The sequence below is a fragment of the Thamnophis sirtalis genome, unplaced genomic scaffold (assembly GCF_051295495.1).
Source record: "Thamnophis sirtalis isolate CommonGarterSnake01/CBP01778 unplaced genomic scaffold, rThaSir2_p1.2 scaffold_1, whole genome shotgun sequence".
Classification (NCBI taxonomy): Eukaryota; Metazoa; Chordata; class Lepidosauria; order Squamata; family Natricidae; genus Thamnophis; species Thamnophis sirtalis.
Window position 1 is genome coordinate 73,401,214 of NW_028261381.1, and position 16,065 is coordinate 73,417,278.

At 41.4% G+C, this 16,065-nt stretch overlaps 1 protein-coding gene across 1 annotated transcript; it reads left to right on the forward strand.

Moving 5' to 3' along the window:
• The first annotated feature begins 950 nt into the window (after positions 1 to 950).
• LOC106546426 (malignant fibrous histiocytoma-amplified sequence 1 homolog) lies at positions 951 to 16,065 on the forward strand. Its single transcript, XM_087704055.1, has 10 exons — positions 951 to 1,849; positions 4,011 to 4,302; positions 4,645 to 4,834; positions 5,881 to 6,062; positions 7,797 to 8,281; positions 9,346 to 9,503; positions 11,904 to 12,063; positions 13,335 to 13,405; positions 14,688 to 14,788; positions 15,956 to 16,065. The coding sequence occupies exons 1-10, from the start codon at positions 951 to 953 to the stop codon at positions 15,971 to 15,973; spliced, it is 2,556 nt and encodes an 851-aa protein (XP_087560181.1). The 3' UTR covers positions 15,974 to 16,065.

Here is a 16,065-nt window from a genome sequence, read left to right on the forward strand (position 1 = left end):
CACACATGTGATCCAGGGGTTGCCCATCCCTTCTTTTTACAGGCTGGGCTGTAGCAACTTTTTGGCAACTTTTTTTTTAATTGATTTTTTTTCAGTTGGATTCATGCAAGTTGCTAAGCCATGAATCATGAACTTTAATTAGCTGTTCAACAATTGGACCCACTCATAACTTACTTATCATTGACCTGCATTCTTGAAATCAGGCTGCCAAATTATGGTACAAGATTGTATGAATCTCAGCAAAGTCAATCCTTTGCCTCACATTTTATGCAATTGTGAGATGGCCAAATAACCACATAGAATTTATTCCTTAATATACTATTTTGGATTGCACTGTCAGAACTGGGATATTATTTCTATGTCTATAGCACAGAATAAATTATTTTCAGTGTTGTTATACAGAAATAATCTAAATTGTTATTATTTTTTTATTTATTTTTTAGAAAGAATGTGTTTTGTTGAGAAAATGGCTTGCATTGAAGGTAGATGTTCTATTTTTAAACTGGGTAGCATCAGCCATTTTTATTAATGTTATCCCTCCAATTTTGGGGACAGTCCTGAGTAATATGAAATTATATCTATCTGCAGCTTTCCCCTCATTCTGTTTGAAGCTTATATAATACATTTTTCCAATACTGCACTGTCCTCTTGCTCTTCTTCCTACTATTTCTGCTTTCCCCTTCCTTTTGCTTGCTTGCTCTGTGTAACATTTGGCTTAATCACGTATTTTAGAAAACTTGAAAATTTAACCACTTTCCCACTCCTCCACTGCCACTACATCATCTAAACGGGCTTCTCTAATACAGAGCTTTTTTTAATAATAAGCATGTTTCAGTCTTTTTTCTGCCACCAACACTGATGAAGTTACCTAGTTTGGGTTATGAAACGTTTGCAAGAAAAGAACCAAGTTTGGAAAGCACCAAGGACCCTTCAATCTTTTTTCTCCCTTAATGACATCATCTTGTGTTCTTCGTTCCCCAGGTCAAGAAGTCAACGAAGTTATCCTTTCCAGATTAAGACTCCGAGTTCTTCCGCTTGAAGTGCTACAAAATAACAGTATAGAGATCCTGAATTTGGACCGGAACAAACTGAAACATGTCACTGGGATTTCAAGCCTTTACAACCTGAAAAAATTGATTTTGTCGAAAAATGCTCTGACAGATTTCCCAGTGGAAATCCAGAACCTGATCCATCTGGAGAAGCTCGAGCTCAATCAAAATCAAATCCGAGGTATCCCAGAGGGGGTCTTCTGTTCTCTCCCTAAGTTAAAACATCTTCGACTTAACAACAACCATTTAGACAGCCTTCCTAAGGATTTACGTTCCTGCCGGGACTCTCTCCAGTATCTGAACTTGTCTACAAATGCATTTCAAGCCATCCCTCAAGTAGTCTTGGAGTTGAAAAACTTGCAAGAATTCTACGTGCAAAACAATTTTTTGCATCAGCTCCCCAAAGAGATGTTCACAGAGCTGTCCCTGAAGATGTTCAAAGTAAGTGGGAACTCACTGAGGGAACCCCCAGATGAAGTATGCGCAGGGGGTATCAAGCAGATCATCAGTTACTTCAACCAGCTACAGAACGGCCAAGCTGAGGAAGACAAGCGTGTCAAGACAATGTTTTTGGGGACATCCTTAGCAGGAAAGTCTACAGTGTGCAAAAGCTTAAAGCAGAGACAAGTTGTTCATCTATCCATGGAAGAACGCACCATTGGGATTGAGATAAGCGAGTTCCATATCCAAGGCTTCACCTTTCTCTTTTGGGATTTTGCTGGCCAGCTGGAATACTATGTGACCCACCATATGTTCATTACTTCACAAGCCCTTGTCATCTTGGTCATTAACCTTCACCAGTAAGTGTTCTCTGGCTTTCTTTGCGAACATGTGTTGTACTTATTTATGGATGAGATTTAAATGGTCACCCAAGTTGTAATTCAGGATAGCTAGTGTGGGTTTTAGGACGCACAACAAAAAATAAACAATACGTTTTTTAAAACACAAAGATAGGATGCAATATAATCAAGGCTGAACAGCAACCATATTTATATTCTTGACACCTTCAAGCAGGCTCATCCACATCCTGGCCCTAATGCCAAGAAGTGTGAAATGTTTTTCAGTGACAGTTCCCTTTATTTTAAGTGGAACAGACAGATCTAAATACTCATACCTAGTTCTAAATGAGTCACATTTAAATGCTTAAAACTTTGACTCTTGGGGGTGATATTATAGAGGCAACAATCACTGTTATTCTCCTACTTCATTGCTATCTGATTAGTGGGGCATCTCAGGCTAAATGTTATTCCAGTCCAACTGAAATCACTTCCAATAAACCAGCATAAGGTTGCACTGCATGGTTTCTGAAGAAAATAGACACTTTCTGTACTAAAATTAATTCTTGTAAGGTTTTTTGACCCAGAAGGAACTTTACCACCCCCCCCAAAAAGTATCCTTTTAATCAGTCCTGCCCAGAGTTTTGAATTTTCAACAATGGATATGTGTTGTGGCCCAGCAGGAGCCGTTGGAACTGCCACCAGACTCTGACAGCGAGGGGCCCTATGAGTTGGCTCTTGAGGATGTGGAGGACCCTGCATAGGGTTCTGACTCTGAGCAGGGCTCAGAGAGGCTGGTTGGCCACCAGGAGGCGCCTGAGCCTTGGAGCAGTGGGGAGGAGACAAGAGAGTGTGATCCTGACATCATGCATTGGAGCAGTGGGGAGGAGACAAGGGAGTTGGTCCTGGATGCCCGGCAACGAAGGGCTAATAGGCGTAAAGAACAGTTACGCAGTTACAGGAGATAATTGAACTCAGCTGGTGGTAATTAGGCTCCTCTCAAGACTATAAAAGGAATGACTTTCCACACGCTCGTCGCAGGAGTCAACATATTTACTAGAGCTGGAGAACTCTCGTGGCTAGCTTGGCAGGCTGGATTGCTGCCAAGGTTAGTCTGTGCTGGATTGCTGCCAAGGTCTAGTCTGTGTGTTAATAAATCCTTGATGTATCTTTGCCTCAGCGTGCTTTGGTTTAGGACAAGGGGGGTCCGAACAGATATCTGAGCTGAATTCTCAGCAAGCCAAATATAGCAATTGAAAGATCGATTCCCTATTGTTTCTGTCTAAAGTTGAAAAGCAATTGAACATACATAGAATGTATTTCTCATATTTAGTTACGGATACTTGATACTTTCTTGCACATCTTTTTTAAAGGGTTCGTTTTTGTTGGTTTGTCTTTTGCCTCCAACGATGGCTATATAAAATAATGTTACACTTCAATTCATTTTGCAGTATGCCGAGATCATATGTTTGCTACTCTGGTTCAGCCTTTTTTATTTCAGGAGAAATGAACTGCTTGTAGTGTCACTGATGGGCAAAGCCTGGCAGATGGCTGTTTAAGCTAGTGTATTCCTTGCTTTGGATTTTTACTTAAGGAGCTCTGCACTATTTTACAAATAATAGTATATAATTTAATGAGGAAGTTGAGGAAGAAAAAGAAACTCCAGGTGAGCTGCCAGTATTACATGATGATTGGGATTACAGGTAGTCCTCGATTTATAACAGTTTGCTTAGTAACCATTCAAAATTACAACGGCACTGAACAAAAGTGAGTTATGACATTTTCCCACACTTATGACTGTTGCAGAATCTGCATGGTCAGGTAATCAAAATTCAAATGGTTGGCAACTGTCTCATATTTATGACGGTTGCATTGGCCTGGGATCATGTGATCCCCTTTTGTGACCTTCTGCCAAACAAAATCAATGGGGGAGCCAGGTTCACTTAACAGCCGTGTTCCTAACTTAACACCTGAAGCGATTCATTTAACAACGGTGGCAAGAAAGGTGGTAAACTGGGGCACAAATCACTTAACCAATGTCTTATTTAGCAACAGATGTTTAGGTTCAATTGTGGTCGTAAATGGAGGACTATCTGTATTGAAAATATTTGCATTTAAATGAGCTAGTTTATGAATACATTGGCACGTCAGTTGGCTCAGTGATCCGTCCCTTTTCTTTTCATAGGTATCAGCGTACCAACGACTCCTTCAAGGATCTTGTTGGATTTTGGATTAGCAACCTCTTTATGCGAGTGCCAAATTCTGTAGTCCTTCCTGTGGGGACCCACGTGGATGCTTGTTCAGAAGAGGAGGTTGAAGAAAAGAAAAAGGATATCATGTCCAAGATACAGGCCATGCTGGAGGAGAGACAGACCAACCTAACTCACCTTATTGCTAACCTGGAAGACAATGAGGAATCCGAGTTCTATGAAGACCAGTGGACTCGAGTGAAAGAAATGGAAAATTGCACCCTTACAGTAAGGAATGCTGTCATATACAATGATCTCGACCCTGAAAGTGCAGGCATGCAATTATCCAAACATCTTAGGAAGCAATCTAAAGCAGCGATAGCATGGTTCCTTGTTTTTGGTTCAAATCTCTAGCCAATCAGATGACTCCTACTTTTAGGAGAGAGGGAGACATTTTACAGTTGCTCTAATTTGGTCAATGCTATACATAAACATGTACGACATCTCCTATTCCACTCCGTTCTCCATTCAACTTCCACAAAAGCTAGACCTCAAGCAGTATGTTAGTAATTCCCCTCTGCTCTGCTTGCTTGTTTGAAGTTCTCTTTGTCTCTGCATTTTCTGTTCTAGATTCTAGATCTTGTTCCTGTCAACTGCATGGATTACCTGGATATTAAAAAACTGGAAGAAATCATTTTGGAGCACGTCAAGAACGAAGAGTTCTTCCCCAATGTCATCCAAGTGCTCCCCCCTATCTATAAACAAGTAGAAGCAGCAATTGTGGATATGATGCAAATTAACGAAGAGCTCACCGAACATGGCAAGTAAATATTATTAGTGGCATTTTATAATGTCCTCTTTCTTTTCTCTACTGTGTTGTTGTTAAGTGGGGCAATCCCTTTGCAAACACATGCAATGGAACATGCGTATTTTGCCATAGCTGTATACCCACAACTACTTCAGAACAATCATTTGGGGCATAGTTCCTAAACTGTTTGTTTGGGCCTAAATTAAAACTCTGAGTTCATTTGGGTATCTAGAGCCATTGATGGATGCTTTACTTTACTTTAATGGAATTTGTATGCCACCCACTCCCTAGGGACTCTGGGCAGCTCACAACAAGTAAAAACATTTAAAACATTTAAAATTACAGAATTAAAATCAACACAACATCCGTTTCATCAAATGGGGCTGGAATAATCAACAGCCCCAGGTCTGCCAAAACAGCCAGGTCTTGGTTGCTTTACGGAAGGCCGGGAGCGTGGTGAGGGTCCGGATCTCAGCAGGTAGCTCGTTCCACAAGGCCGGTGCAGCTACAGAGAAGGCCGTCCCTCGGGGAGCCGCCAACCGGCATTGTCCGGTCGACGTCACCCGGAGGAGGCCCAACCTGTGTGATCTTATTGGTCGTTGGGAGGTAAATGGCAAGAGGCAGTCTCTCAGGTATGCCTCCTCTTTGTGCAAGCTAAGTTTATTTGGGTGCTATGTTTCCTGATTATTTATGGGCAAGTATTTATTTAAAAACATAAAAATCCACACAAATCAATGTTTTAATTGATTGGGATCTTGCAACCACCTTTTCCGTCCTTCTGACAAGCAAAGTCAATGGGGAAGCCAGATTCACTTAAGAACCATGTTACTAACTTAACAACACCGGTGATTCACTTAAGAACTGGGGCAAGAAAACTCATAAAATGGGACATAATTCATTTAACAACGGTCTCACTTAACAACACACATTTTGGGCTCAATTATGGTCGTACTTTGAAGAATACATGTAGCTTGAAGCATAGAACATACTATTGGTTGACTGCCGGAGACTTTTCATTCTCGCAGCAGCCCTCAACAAGTGCTCTTCTCATATTTTAGGGATGGTGAATTTCAATCTTTTACACAGCAAGCTCTTCCGGCAGTATCATTTGGATAGAGAGCTTCTGCGGGATATTTTGAGATACCTTCATCGCATTGGATTAATTGTATGGTATGAAAAGATCAAGCAGCTGAAGGACACAGTGTTCTTACGTCCAACTATTCTGATCACTCTCTTCAAAGTGAGTACCTCCTTGATTCCACCTTAGCATCAGGGGGGCATTGCTTCTCTGAAGTTCGCTAGAAGCCAAATTTCTAGAGACCGTAGGTTTTTTAAAAATGGTTCTCCCGTGTGCGGGGGTGCTACAAAGTCAATTGGATGCGGTGGCTCAGTGGCTAAGACGCTGAGCTTGTTGATCAGAAAGGTCGGCAGTTTGGTGGTTTGAATCCCTAGCGCCAGGTAACAGAGTGAGCTCCCATTATTTGTCCCAGCTTCTGCCAATCTAGCAGTCTAAAAGCATGTAAAAATGCCAGTAGAAAAATAGGAACCACCTTTGGTGGGAAGGTAACAGTGTTCCATGCACCTTTGGCATTTAGTCATGCCAGCCACATGACCACGGAGATGTCTTCGAACAGCGCTGGGTCTTTGGCTTTGAAACGGAGATGAGCTCTGCCCCCTAGAGTTGGGAACAGCTAGCATATATGCGCGAGGGGGAACCTTTACATTTACTTTACCTTTACAAAGTCAAAACAAAACCCAAAAACAAATTTAAACCATTAAAATAATGGCATAAACAATCTTCCATAGACTCAACAGTAGCTGGCCAAACTTCCCCTTATGTTGTCTCCCAAGTCCTATTCAGCAAAGATTATTATTGATATGAATGAAAATTGCTGGATTTTGGGAAAGAGGCGGGGTCATTCATGAACAGCCTCTACATTTTTTTTTCTGTATTTAAACCAATGGTATATTGGTAAATGCTTTTATCCTATTTTCCTGTAATTATTTTACAAGGAAAATAAGTGAGAACTGCATTAAAACCAAAATGCCCATGAGGTGACTTTCACATAGAAAAATGCTTCCATTTGGGGGTCGGGAGGCGGGGGATCCTATTTTTCCTGCTCTACTCTTCTTCCTTGGCTTTCTGACAAGCTATCTGAGGTTGAGAGACCCCCCCTCCCAGAACAGAATAAAATATAATGTGAAGTAGTAGCGGCAGATGGAAGTCAAGTTGTATAAGTGCAATGTATTAAGTTCCTACCCAGTATCTTTATCTAAACAAGATCAGTGCTTGGGGTTCATAATTTTGAAATATGGATAGTCCCTTGGCATTCTGACTGTATCTTGCTGCAGAAAATCAATGGTTTGTAATAATCAGCTGGTCAGAATAGAAGTGGATATTCTATCCAGAAGCATCAGCTAAATGGTGCAGCCATCCAGTTCAGGAATTCAAAATATGATTCCAGATTATGTTGCAAGAATGAATAGCTGAGCATATGTATTAATTTAACTATATGCCCTTACCACTTACTGAGAACTTTTGAACATTCTTTATGTGTTTCAGCTTAACTTAGTTAGACACCATGTTTCCTTTACTTTCCACTTCCAACAAGTATTAAAAGGCAATGGACTATTTTAGGGCATGAGTTAGACCTGTGGGACAGGTTCGTGTCCTGTTCCAACCCCAAGGGTCAGATACAAAAGCGTGGTCTGAGGGTGGGAGTACAGGGAGAATGGAAGAGTAGCCCAATTATTTTTGTTTCTGAGTTGAGATTTCAATTTATAAACTTGTTTAAAAAGGAGGTAGGACAGGAGTTGAATGGTTTTATTGTTGGAATGATTAAACATTTTAGGAATCAGAAAACAATCTACTACAAGACACCAAGAGGTTTATCAAGAGTCTTGATTTATCTTCAGTCAACTCCACTAGCAAAATTGTGAGCCTACTTAGGCAAATGTTTTTATGTTTTTGTAGACTCTTGTGAGGTATGGTCTAATGCAACAGCTGGAGAGCATTTCTGTGGACATCTTGATAGGAGAACGTGCCACCATCCGAGACCGGGCCAATTGGGCATTGACGTTTAAATCCAAAGCCATCCTATGCCAGAAAGCCATGCGAGCTTTGCTTAAACAGCAGCTTTCTTTAGACAACATGGTAGACATCTTTGAGGAAATGGTGGGAAGCAGATTCCAGAAGGGGAAACTCTTCAGCCTACTTGAGCACTTTGAGATCTGCCTGGAGATCAGAAATGTAGAAGGACTTAATCCCAGAGCCAGAACATTTATACCTGGGGAGCCATGGGAAACGCTGCCAAACCTGGAGAAGGACACACACTACTTATTTCCCAACTATCTCAATCAAAGCCAGGAGGTTTCAGCAAGGTGGGGAGAAGATCAAAAAGAGGACTTGCATATTCGCTTGTACTTTTCTCCTGAGATCCCAGAGGGCTTCTTCCAAAGGTATTGAATAGTATTTACTAAGTGTCATAGATAATAACAAGCCATCATGTGGCCAATATCTACAACTGAGGGCCTCTTTGAATGGGGGCCAGTTGATTTGCACAAGCAGGGGTCAAATATAAGGATGAGGCCACCACTATTTACTGGACAATTTTTGATAATTTGCCACTTTTATCTTACAAAACTGTGAGGGTTTTGCTGGGGGTTGATAGTTTGACTGATACTCTGTTGTCTTTAAAGTAATCTGTCCTAATCCTCTGTTAGAGTATTTTTCTGCAGGCTGTCAAATGGAGAGCCGCTCTAATCTGCAGAAAAGTAACAGAGTTGGAAGGGACCTTAGAGATCATCTAGTCCATCCAGCTCACACAGGAGACCTATACTAGGGATTCGAACCACTGAACTGCCGATCTTTAAATTTATGATGATTTTGCAAATACAACAGTGGAGCATGCAGTTAACCAGTGGTGGAATGCAAATAATTTAACGACTGGTTCTCTGTCCTAATGATTTCTTCCAACAACCAGTTCACCAAACTGCTCAGAAAGTTAACAACCGATTCTCCTGAAATAGTGTGAATTGGCTGAATCCCACCAATGGTTGTAATCAAGCTACTTAATTCGGCAACCCAATTGCAGGTAAGAAGCCTCAAGTCTGGGAATTGATTGCAGCATGTTTCTGAAAGATATAATAGCCTTCATCACACAGTAACCCTCCTTCGTTTCCAGAACTCAAAGCCACCTACGGAACATTTCTACCTAGGTTTTCTTCTCAACACTAGGCATTAGTGACCACACCAGAATTCTTCCAGGAGCTTCCATGCTGAGTGTGAGCTTGAATCTGACCTCTCAAGTCCTAAGCCATCATTAATAACTGCACCCCACCAGTTTTAAGCATTAGGGACTCTCTAGAATATGGGCTGTTTAATCCATTTTTGAATTTATTATTGTTGCAACTACCTAGGCCCAATTTGCAGCACAAATAATGCTGGGGAAAAAGAAAACATCTTCAAGTAGGATCTGAAATTATTGACTGTTTCTCCCCCCCCTTCCTGCCTTTCTTCCCAGACTCATGGTGAAAGCTTGTTCCTTCTTTTCAACTCACTGGGTTGCTAAAGCCATCTGCCTGCTCATATGTAGTGGCACACCTTTACTGATCAAAGCAAATAACCAAAAGGGTTATAGCTACATTGAGCTCAGGTGTAGAAAGCCAGGAGAGAGGACTGGTATGTACAGAGGCGTTGATTGCTTTTTTGGTTCAAATGTCATGTGAATGATATAGAACAAAACAGTATACAGGTAGTCCTCAACTTACTACCACAATAATCCAAAATTTAAGTTGGGAAGTGAAACATTTGTTAAGTGAGTTTTACTCCATTTTGCGATTTTTCTTGCCACGGTTGTTAAGTGAATCACTGCAGATGTTAAGTTAGTAACGTGGTTGATAAATGAATCTGGCTTCCTCGTTGACTTTGCTTGTCAGAAGGTTGCAAAAGGGGATAACATGACCCCAGGACACTAAATGTCATAACTATGAGTCAGTTGCTGGGTGTCTGGATTTTGGTCACATGACCATGGGGATGTTGAAATGGTTGTAAATGTAAAAAACAGTCATAAGTCACTTTTTCCATGCTATTGTAACTTCAACAGCACTAAATGGTCACTAAATGAACTATATTGTAAGTCAAGGACTACCTGTATCTAAGACTGGAATCTATGTAATTTATATATACCGTATTTTTTGGAATATAAGATGCACCAGAGTCTAAGATGCACCAAGGTTTTGAAGAGGCAAATTTTTTAAAAAAGGTTTTACATTCTGCAGACCTCCCAAAACTGGCCTGTTTTTAGCAAAACCGGCCCATTTTGGGCAAAACCGGCCTGTTTTTGGCAAAACCAGCCCGATTTTTGTCAGAAAAAGGGCATGATAAGCCCTTAGGAGGCTTGTAGGGTGATCCTGGGCGCTGGGGGCAAAAATGAGCAAAAACAGTCCTTTTTTTGTGAAAATGGGCCCATTGTTTGTCAAAAAAGGGCATGCATAGCGACTGGAGGCTTATAGAGTGCTCCTGGGGGCTGGGGGGCAAAAATGAGCAAAAAAGACCCATTTTTCTGCTCATTTTTGCCCTCCAGTCTTCAGGAGCACTCTGGAAACCTCCTAAAGGCTATGCACAGCCATTTCTGTGAAGAGGGCGGGGTTTCGGGAGGCCAAAAATGCTGTATTCAGTGTATAAGATGCACCCAGATTTTCACCCTTTTTTGAGGGAAAAAGGTGCGTCTTAGCAATTTCAACCAAACTTTGTACACAGATGACTTACTCTCTGGAAACAAATACTGTGGAGGTAAGACAGCCCTAACATCCCTCAGGATGTGTGTTCTGTTAAGATATAGCCTGCTGTGCCTTTAAATGACTTCTACCGTACTACTGTAAAATGGATTTTACTGTACAGCGCTGTGGAGTTGCCATGGTAACGGCTTCACAGAACTCCACAAGGGGGCTCTCTCTGGTCAGGGAGAAAATCCAACATTCGAAATTGCGATGACATTCATGGAAGGAGGGTTGGGATAAATAAAGCGCCAGGTTATCAGCTAGTTGTTAATAAAATTGCTCCTGGGGTCTCAGTTGAAGGAAGCCGTTTGACAGTCTTGACTCTTGGAGTGGCTTGGCATATGACGAATGATCAGCCCCACCTCTGGATGCCACCTAAAAAAAGGCTGTTTCTCATACAGGCAAATCCCACTGATGCTGAATATGGGAGAAGGACCCACTGGCAAATAGTGGTAGATTAGAGACCTGCTTCATCCCTCTCCTAAACCAAACAGTGCAAATGAAGAACCAACTTTAGAGAACGGATTTATTGTTTTCTTTCAGTCATTCTTCTCAACAGCGATGAAACAAGAGCTCCTGTTGCCACACAAGGGACCAAGATAAAGTCTATGTGCAGTGTGTCTATGGAGATTCTCAGTCATCCAAGTCATGTCCCAAAGGTTTCAAAAGGCAACTGGACTTTCTTGTTTTGTTTTTTTTTTCTCCTGGAAAACGTTTCACTTCTCATCCAAGAAGCTTCCTCAGTTCTTCAGAAATGTTTTCAAGGAAAAAAAAAACCCAAGTAAGTCCATTTGCCTTTTGTAAAGCATCTTTGTGCACATCAGTTGTTTAATCAGCAAAATCGCATCTGCTTTAAAGCATCCTTTAAAGTTCAGGCCAGCCTATTGAGCCGAGGTGGCGCAGTGGTTAAATGCAGCACTGCAGGCTATTTCAGCTGACTGCAGTTCAGCGGTTCAAATCTCACCGGCTCAGGGTTGACTCAGCCTTCCATCCTTCCGAGGTGGGTAAAATGAGGACCTGGATTGTTGGGGGCAATATGCTGACTCTGTAAACCATTTAGAGAGGGATGAAAGTCCTATGAAGCGGTATATAAGTCTAACTGCTATTGCTATAGCCTTTTGCAGTTTGGGGCTCTCCAACAGCATGAAATATCAGCTCCCGCTCCCAAACTCACAGCCTTTGGCTGGACTAGATGATGCCTATGGGAGTTGAAATTAGACCCATTTGGGATTCACTAAGTCGGAGAAGACTGGCTGCTCCTAATGTTTCTTAAGACCACTCTCCCTGTTGCCTTTTACAGGATTCCAGTTAGCCTGGGACTTTATTATAGCGATCATCTCCATCAACCAAAAACTGCTGGAGGAATGGCCTGGGCTCCATCTTTGCATAAAGGCTCCTTGTCGGACAGTTGGATGTCCTGCTGAATTTGTCTGGCCAGATCTGGAAGATAAGATGCCTGTGTACGTATTTCATGCTGTGCCCCAGCAAAATCAAGACTGTAAAGTTTTTTTTTCAGAGTTTGCAGTTTAAATTACTTTGTTTCCTCTATATTGGCCTTTATCCAGAAAATATACACTGACTATAACATTTCTCTTTCCAAAGCAGATCCTTAGCTGAGATCCTTGGCTATGAATCCTTGTTTCTTAAGTTTAACTGAGGGATGGCTCTGTACCCTCTAAATATTTCAAATAAGGCGCTTGTTTTTATTTAAGCATTTCTTCTGATAAGGTTACTGAGGGTTTCACTTTTACCACTTTTATAGTCATTTGGTGTATGTATCAATCTCCCTGAATCTGCTTCCTTTGAAATGTTTTAGGTTTCCTCTCCCATGGTTCCCAGCCAACACAGCCCAAACTAGACTGGAGATTAGGGAATGTGGATGGCACTAGATTAGAAAAAGCTGTTCTGCAGGATGTCTATTATGTAAGGTTTTTTTCTTCAGCTTATAGAGAGGGATTCATCATTCTTTTTTTTAACCTCATTAAACCTAAACTAGAGAATATATTTATAGTCAAGCTAAGAGCTTAATGTTTTCATATTCTTATTCAAATGAAATTTGGAGATGTTATATTACTAACACAAGGTCTCCAAAGCAATCTTCTTGAGAAGTCAGCCTGAAATCTGTGCCTTTCTCAAGGAGTCCACAGGAGCCTCAAGCTGCACTGGGGATTTAAACTAAATATTTCCTGTTCTGTCCATCACCATACCACAAAATTGGTGTCTACAATTAAGACTAATGGACATTATTTCTGAGGGCTTTCTACTTATCCTGGAATAGCAATAGGAAAGAATAGTGGATCATTGCTCAAAAGGCAATTCCTTTCCATGCATTTTTGCATTCCCCCCCCCCAATTACAGCAGGGGGATTTTAAATATCCCTTTGTACTTCTATAGTTTTTCAAACGTTCATCTTTAAGGCATTAGCAAAAATCACTGTTGGTAACCGAAGCAAACTTGACCCCAAACAAACCTATCCACATTTTAAGAATTATTTTAATGCCTTTTTTTAAAGTTCAAGGTGAGGTACATCAGGGTCTCTCATTTTATCCCATCCTTTATCTTAGTGAAATACCTGGTGTAACTGGCATAAGTCAATCAGTAAATTCCATGCTTGTATAATGATTTGAACTTAGATCTTGTCCTTAGTCTGATACCTTAGTAGTACCTACCACACTAGAGGCCAATCTGTTTAGTGATGCTTGGTCCTGTTTCTCCTCCAACCTCCTTCCAGGTTCAAAGAAGACATTAAAACTTGTGGAATTTGTGCCCATCGATTTGAAACAGAGCTCCTGTTACCCAAAGGTGAGGTTGGAATATTTGCCAATAATGTCAGTGTTCTGGCTTAATTATTTAAATACCAAAGTTAATCTTGTTATTTCAATAACATGATGAATGCTGCATGATGAAATTTTGAGTTGCCCTTAAGGCAGTGATGGCGAAGCTTTTTAGACAGTGAGTGCCCAAAATGCGCCCATGTGCATGCCCAAACTGAAAGGTGCATGTGTATGAATGCATGCATGTGTAGACATGCTAGCACGCATGTGCAGGACATATGTACATGCATGTGTGGGACATACGTGCTGATATGCATGGGACATATGCGTAGACAGGCGTGCATGCACAGGAGACCCGAAGGCAGGAGACGGGGCAGCCTAACACCAGCAGCGCGGCAAGAGGTAAGATCTTTTTCTTTCATGAGCTTCTGTTTCGTCATTTGCAGAGAAATAGAAGCCCATGAAAGAAATGCCATGGAGATCTGACCTGGGGCAACTGGTACGCATGCCATAAGTTCACCATCACAGCCTTACGGTAAATGTCCAGAAAAATATAGGTGTAGTACGGCACGTTTTCTTCAAAAAGCTTGTAGATACAAAATCCCATGGTGCTTTTCTGCGTTTACATTGTTTGTAGTATTTTATTGCAATTCAGGTATAATGGCTATAGCAGGGTTGGGCTGCAACCGTTTTAACAACCAGTTCGGTGATCGCGCGTTTTACATGTGCACTCACACTTCAGGCACTTGCTTGCCTAATGCATGCTTAGCATTCAAAAACTGCCCATTTTAAGCCCTAAAACGCACCTTTGACTGCAGTGCCGGTGAGTAAAACAGCTGTGGTGCAGCGATCCGCTGTGCCGCGCGAATCAGCTGAGCTGAAAAACACAGAAATATAGGACAGGATAGGGCAGGGGCAAGTGGGCGGGGCCAACTACTCACCAGAACTACTGGTTCGCTCCAACTGGTCCGAACTTGCAGCAGCCCACCACTGGGCTATAGCCCATTGGATTTGGGGGGTTAAAACAGAATAATCTTGCATTATTCCAATGTTGGAGATTGCACTTCACACTAAAAACTCTTAGGAGACCGAGCTAATGATCTTGCCAAGGTAAGGTTATCTGAACTGGATAATGGGAAAGAGAGTCGCTGCCTTTTATTTTCTATGCATAGCCTAGTGACTTGATACTTCTCTTGAGTTCACCATAAACCTGGATGATAGGGGGGCAGCCTGCCACATGTGACTGCCCTAGGATGCCACAACATTATTGCAAAGGCCTAATATTACTAAGCATTTCATTTTTTTCACAGTTCCAAACAAACCAAGCAGAACCGAGGTTCCTAGCCAATATTATATCACCAGCTATGGGAATGCTACCTTTGGAACCAGCACTGTCCATGTGGAAAGACAGGTTTGTTAAAGTGTCAGTCTAAAGCTCTACAAGCCTCCTAAGGGCTATTCATGCCCCTTTTTTGAGAAAAAAAAACAGGCCCATTTTCGTGAAAAACGGGCCATTTTTGGGAAGTTTGCAGAGTGCAAAAACGTTTTTAAAAATTTTTTTCTCTTCAAAACCTTTGTGCGTCTTCTACTCCGGTGTGTCTTCTACTCTGAAAAATAAGGTACATAAAGATTTCTCTGGGAAAACAGAAGAGAACCTCTCATCTGATAGAGAGATGACAGTGGTTAATTGACCAGTCCATAAGGTTTTGGGAGAAATTATGTGTATCTATTATGTACACCCCCATAGCTGAACATTAGTGAATCCTGTTCCTTGAACTCTTGCTCCAAGATCATATATGCAATGTGCTGAGATCTTAAACCATCATCCCGGCACACATTCCACATGGCAATTGGTGATGGCTTCACCCTGGCTGATGATGTTGAACCAGGGAAAATTGCCAATTATTGTTCTTACAGGGACATGTGAAGTTGTATACGTAGCAGCCGGGCATGGCCCTATTCCAGTGATACATTAATAGCAAGATGTGGACACATTATGATTTTTGCCAACATGATTTTCTCCTACTACCCAGGGTAGAAACAATGTATGGTAAAATGGATGTGTGGATGCGCTGTAAAAACTAAAATTCTGCAGGATTTGAGACTGGATCTCCAAAAGCTGCTTTGGACGATGCGTGAGTGCAAATAACTCTTTGCACTACTTTAAAAAGTTGCAAAAGATTTGTAAACCGTTCTTGTTAAGAGGTTCCACATTGGGGCTTCTTATTTCCTCAAAAGGAATAGAGAACTTTATTCTATCATTCTAGAAGAGCTGAGGTGGCGCAGTGGTTAGAGTGCAGTACTGCAGGCCACTTCAGCTGACTGTTATCTGCAGTTCAGCGGTTCAAATCTCACCGGCTCAAGGTTGACTCAGCCTTCCATCCTTCTGAGGTGGGTGAAATGAGGACCCAGACTGTGGGGGCGATATGCTGACTCTGTAAACCGCTTAGAGAGGGCTGAAAGCCCTATGAAGCGGTATATAAGTCTAACTGCTATTGCTATTGTAATACTTGGCTTTAAATCTGTTTAATCTGTTAAACAAAATCTATAATTCATTTCCTGGTATTTTTTGTTGTAGAACATCTTGGATAAATGACAACAACCACAAAGGATAAATCACTAGGCAACATCATTTCTGTCAATGTTATTTCATGGATCATTTCAAATAAAAAAAAGACATACTTCTTA